General features: G+C 34.3%; 2 protein-coding genes across 5 annotated transcripts in view; one reads left to right on the top strand and one right to left on the bottom strand.

Moving 5' to 3' along the window:
- The window catches only part of zbtb32 (zinc finger and BTB domain containing 32), a 21744-nt gene extending 18126 nt beyond the window's left edge, over nt 1-3618 (top strand). For both annotated transcript variants that reach the window (XM_016503604.1, XM_016503603.1), the window contains 2 exons: nt 2255-2428; nt 3389-3618. In XM_016503604.1, coding sequence (XP_016359090.1) covers nt 2255-2428; nt 3389-3618 — 404 coding nt within the window. The remainder of the gene's footprint in view (nt 1-2254; nt 2429-3388) is intronic.
- kcnj20 (potassium inwardly rectifying channel subfamily J member 20) overlaps nt 3543-5657 on the bottom strand; it is a 9135-nt gene continuing 7020 nt past the window's right edge. For 2 of the 3 annotated variants that reach the window (XM_016503600.1, XM_016503602.1), the window contains one exon: nt 5208-5657. The gene's annotated coding sequence lies outside the window, so the exon portion shown is untranslated. Of the gene's footprint in view, nt 3622-5207 lie in introns of those variants that run through there. The other variant, XM_016503601.1, reaches the window with a different exon arrangement.

Genomic DNA, 5657 nt, shown 5'->3' on the forward strand with positions numbered 1-5657 from the left:
GAGGAGGGGGTGTGTATGTACGAGTGTATGTGTGTGTGTGTGTGTGTGTGTGTGTGTGGACAGGGAGAGCTATAAACTAGGCCGCACACCAAGAGAGAGTTGCCACAGGATGTGTTTATCTAAAATTGGGCCCCTCGGCTGCGCACTACCAAAGCTCAGATGTCACTTTATTTTGGACCATAAATCACTTTTAATCCCCCTTTACAGATGATAGAAAATAAACATTTGGTTGCTTTATTATTTTAACAGAACTGGATATTTACCAGCAAACAACAAAGAATTTATGATGTGAATGAATAAGAAATACTTATGAAATGTACAAAAGCCCTAAAAGGCCATACATTTTTTTTTTTTTTACTGTAAGAGAGTTGTGCAACATATGTCTCTAGCCAGCTGCAAACCATTTAATCAGTGCATCATGCATCATGCACACATCTACATTGGCTGAAAACGACCACATGTTTAGATATGTCTTCAATGATAAAGATGTGGTCTCCTTCTCAAGTCATTTGAAAGTGGTCAAAATGTGAATTAACTTTGTATTAAAAAAAAAAGTATAAAATTCAGATTTCCTTGCATTCGATGAAACACAAGAGCTGCTGACATTATAGCAGAGCAAAAAAAAAATAAAAAATATTGCATTAAATAAAAAGTGCTAAATATATGCCCTTTTACTAGTGCTATCAGACTTTGGTATATATTTTTATAACAAATGTTTTAGGTGCATTTTTGTGGTTTCTTGTGATAAGCTAAATTATAAATAAAAAATATTGCATTAAATAAAAAGTGCTAAATATATGCCCTTTTACTAGTGCTATCAGACTGGTATATATTTTTATAACAAATGTTTTAGGTGCATTTTTGTGGTTTCTTGTGATAAGCTAAATTATATTGGTCCTGTTATTTAACACATTAACTGACATTAATATTGAGCAATACATTTGTTACAGTATTTATTAATCTTTGTTAATGTTAGTTAATATTAAATCTGCTCACTGTTAGGTACGTTTCATTACATATAAATAGATACTTTTGATTTAATAATGTATTAGTAAATGTTCAAATTAACATTAACTAAGATTAACAAATGCTTAAGTATTTTTCATTGTTAGTTTTTGTTAACTAATGTATAACTTATGTTAACAACTGGACCCATATTGTAAAGAGGTACCCTTATTTTTATATTAATAATTAGATAACACCATAAGTCTCCCTTCACTTTCACATGTGGTTAACTGGTGTTTTAACGAATGGAACAATTGTCACCAGCAGCGCGTTAGACAACACTTAGACAAATTTAAACACATTTGAGTAGACATGAGGGGCCAAAGAGCTGACCAGCATCACACCTAAAATAACCCTGCGTTCCTGTGAAGCGCTGCAACTGTTTTGGCCTGAGGCTCAGTGACCATAATGATGTGTTGAGAGTTTTAGTTGAAAGGTCACTATTTCTGTCACAGGTTCATCGCAAGAGATACCATTTAAGGTTATTTGAGAGCTTATTGTTAAACAACTTGCTCAAAAAGCATACATAGCTCTGAATTGAAAACTTAGGCAAGTGCTAAGATGAATTGAAAAATAAATACACAACTTTTTAAACAGAAATGCGTATTTAAAATGAATAGTGCTCCAAAAAAATGGAAATTTGCTCACCCTCGGGTCATCCAAGACATAGACGAGTTTGTTTCTTCATCTGAAGAGATTTGGAGAAATGTAGCATTACATCACTTGCTCTGCAGTGAATGGGTGCCGTCAGAATGAGAGTCCAAACAGCTGATAAAAACATCACAATAATCCACAAGGCTTCAGTCCATTTCATGAAGCGAAAAGCTGCATGTTTATGATAAACAAATTCATCATAAAGACAATTTTAACACCTTTTAATGTCTTCCAGCTAAAATACACGTCCTCCATCCATATATTGCTAATAAAGGTTGTCTCTTTTGAAGTGCAAACAGTCCTAAATTAACAAAGAAGATGGTGATTTTTTATGTGAGAGGACAACAGGGAATGGACTTTTTCACTGGAGTTTTCACATTTTTCCTTTTTGGGTGAACTATTCCTTTAAAGAGGAAGTAAAAAGATAAATAGACTCTGAACATTATATGTAAACTGAGCAATAGAGCCACATTTGGCTGTCTGTGGCTTTATTCTGAAATGAAACTGCATTCGAAAGATCCAGTGATAACAGAGAATAGTTCTATTTATAGTCCACCAGTTTTTCACTTACTGTTCTCTCATCATCTGTTGGCAGATTCGGGGGAGATGGCGCTCAGGTGTAAGTTCTGTGGCCGAGGTGGACGGGACAGGCGATCTCTGCGCTCACTCAGGAGGGGTGTCGGAGCAGAGAAGCCTTACCAGTGCAAACAGTGTAGCAAGAGGTTCAGCCTTAAACACCAGCTGGACACACATCACCGGGTCCACACAGGTACAACCAACCTTTAAACCCATGGGCCACTTTCCTCCAGTGTTCAGGCCTGGAAGTTTCTAGTGATCATGAAGACCTGATTCAGGAGTGTTGAATTATGGCTGGAGCTGAACTCTGCTGAAAAGTGGCTCTATAGGAGAAGGATCAGATACCACTCATTTAAATAAAAATTTCACTTTCTGAGAAACTGAACATTGCATTTCACTGTATAAAGATTAGATCTGTAATCTGAATTAGTGTTATTTTGGTATCACTGACATACTATTGTATTTATTTTCTTTTTTTTAATTCGTTTTTATTTGTTGTTTATGCTTTCATTTAGCTTTTTCAATTTTGGTTACAGTTTTAGTAATTTAGTTGTTTTGTCATTTTATTACTAATTGTTTTTTTTTAAATGTTATAGTTTTTATTAAATTTTATTTCAGATTTAGATATTTTAGTACTTTAAATTGATAATAAACTAAATAAAAATTAGAAATGCTAGCTGAAATAAAATTGTTATGTTTTATTTACAGAAACAAAGATTTTTTTTTTCTTTTTAAATTTTTAGTTTAAAACAAGTCCATCACATACAGCATCAGGTCTATATTTTTTTTTATTTGATCTCCTTGACTTATAAATATCAGCTGTATAGATTATTGTATGTTGAATCTTGGTTTGACAGCCTTCTCTGAGAAAAAAAGCCTTTCATTTTTAAAGGTTATTTTTTATTCTTATAAAAAAAAATTTAATATTTAATAGTTTATATTTAATTTTTATATATATATATATATAGTTTTAGTCCTTTAACAGCCAAGGAAACATTTATTTTTTTAAGTTTAATATTTATATTTTATTTCATCTATATTCCCATTTCCAATTCTTAATAGCTTTAGTTTAACAATAACAACACCGACTACAAATTTGATTAGGGATTCTGGGAAATCACGTTGAAATCTTCAGCTCAGTTCTCTCTTCCAGGTGAAAAACCGTTCGAGTGTCGGCTGTGTGGCCAGCGTTCACGTGACTATTCGGCTATGATCAAGCACCTGCGTACTCATGGCGGCGCCACTCCCTACCAGTGCACCCTGTGTCTGGAGTTCTGTAGCAGCCTGGCAGCCATGCAGAAACACCTGAAGAATCACCCCACGCAGGACTTCCCTCCAGACTGGAGCCTGAGCAGCACATACCTGTACAACTGCCACACCTGAGGCCTGGGGGATAAAACATGTAGATATGGAAAATGTAATAGTTTTGTTATTTTTAAAACTTTTATGAATCTATTTTGAAGCCATTATACAAACATGATAATATATTTAATATGCATACAAAGGACATTTATGCCAGTTGATTTTTGTTTTCTTTGAAGAACGTCTAGTTGGGTGAACATTTCACTCACCACTTAAGATGGAGTAGATTGTAATTTGCCAATGCTTATAATTTTCTCTGTGAAATATCATCACAATAGCATACAAAATATGTGTTTGTTTATTTATTGAGCTGGTCAAATCTGTACCATTTATCTAAGCACTCACTATGTGATCTATTTACGCACTGTATACAATCTTTTAATAAAAGCATTATGATTAAAACAGTAAGAGTTCATCGGTGGCTGTTTTAATGCAGAAGAAGAGCAGCATATTGAACAGCAAGCAGCTTCAGGTCTGGAAGTATGTGACGGTATATTCTGAATAAATGGATGAATTCATTGTTTTAGCTTTGCACACTTAAGACAATTAGTGTAGAGAGATAAACTAGACGCAAATAAATATTTCTGTCCCCATTTACAACAATTATGAAAGAAGGTTTTAAAAGCTACTATGTAGTAAAGTAGCAATAAGACAGAATAGACATATTTTGAATGGCCATCAATGGAGAAAGATGCTTAAAGGGGTCATATGATGCTTTTTTAAAGATCATTATTTTGTGTATTTGGTGTAACAGAATATGTTGACATGCTTTAATGTTCAAAAAACACATTATTTTTCAAATACTGTACATTATTGTAGGTCCTCTATGCAGGAAAACTTGAAATCGCATCATATGACCCCTTTAATGGTGTAGTTTCGGTATCTACCAGCAGGGCTGCCAAGCAGGTCAAATAACACATGAAGAAAAGTTATCATCGTTAGTTTTCTCCATCTGGCAAAACCTGGTCTTGTGGTTGCAGTTACGATTTGTGGGAAGGATAATGACCCTGTGGTTGAATGTGTGACGCACCCAGATCCTGAACCATTACAACACTGCCTCGATGCTTCTTAGCTTACTGCAACTCTGTAGGCTACATCAAGAATACCCAAACATTTCACATTAGAGTGCAAAGACAACTTAAACTTGTGCAGTAATACTTCAACAATATGGAATTATTTTTTTTCAAGAATAATACAATGCACTTGGAACAAATGTTTTTCGTGTAAAATAGATTTATTGTTTCTGTATAAGACAGCATACACTCTAAAAAATGCTGGGTTAAATATAACCCAGCACTGGGTTCAAAAGGGGCAAACCCATCTATTGGGTTGTTTTAACCCAGCGGTTGGGTTGTTTTGAACCCAACTGCTGGGTCAAAACAACCCAATAGCTGGGTTTGTCCCTTTTTAACCCAGCATTTTTTAGAGTGTAGACATGAAATTCCTATAATAAAAATAATAATAATAATTGCATACTTTTTGTGCAAACTACTGGTCTCTTCCACACCATTATCATATTCATTTTTATAAATGTACAACTTCATTTAGGTGATATGGTCCATTATTAAATAAATGCACATTCAACGTCTGTAAAAAAATATATAAAAAATAAATTTAAAAAAGCCAGTAACTGGAATACAGGACTTTTTTTTTTTTTTTTTTTTACAGTCTGTACGAGTAGACGAAAAGCTGCCGACAGTCAAAAGGCAGTCTGCAGATTTTGAGCAAATGACATTTCACAGACGGACTGTACATGACATTGTTTGATGTGTCATGCCTCTCCTAACAACACGGTTACGTGTATCTTATTTAATGTATGGTTTCCTTTAGTGTATTTTCTCTGTAACCACTTACAAAGTTGGCAAATGTACGATGCCTAGTGTTTAAAACGGCGTTCCCACACGAGAGAGGAGACAATAACCTCTGCAGTGATCGCACACGCTCAAAAAGTAAATGGCATAACCTATCCAGTCTCTATATTTAGAATTATTCAGGCTACTTAAGATTTTTGGACATGCCTAAAGAGAAAACATATGGGAACAATACTTCCGGAACCTGAA

Source organism: Sinocyclocheilus anshuiensis, unplaced genomic scaffold (genome assembly GCF_001515605.1).
Source record: "Sinocyclocheilus anshuiensis isolate Anshui unplaced genomic scaffold, SAMN03320099.WGS_v1.1 scaffold2874, whole genome shotgun sequence".
Classification (NCBI taxonomy): domain Eukaryota; kingdom Metazoa; phylum Chordata; class Actinopteri; order Cypriniformes; family Cyprinidae; genus Sinocyclocheilus; species Sinocyclocheilus anshuiensis.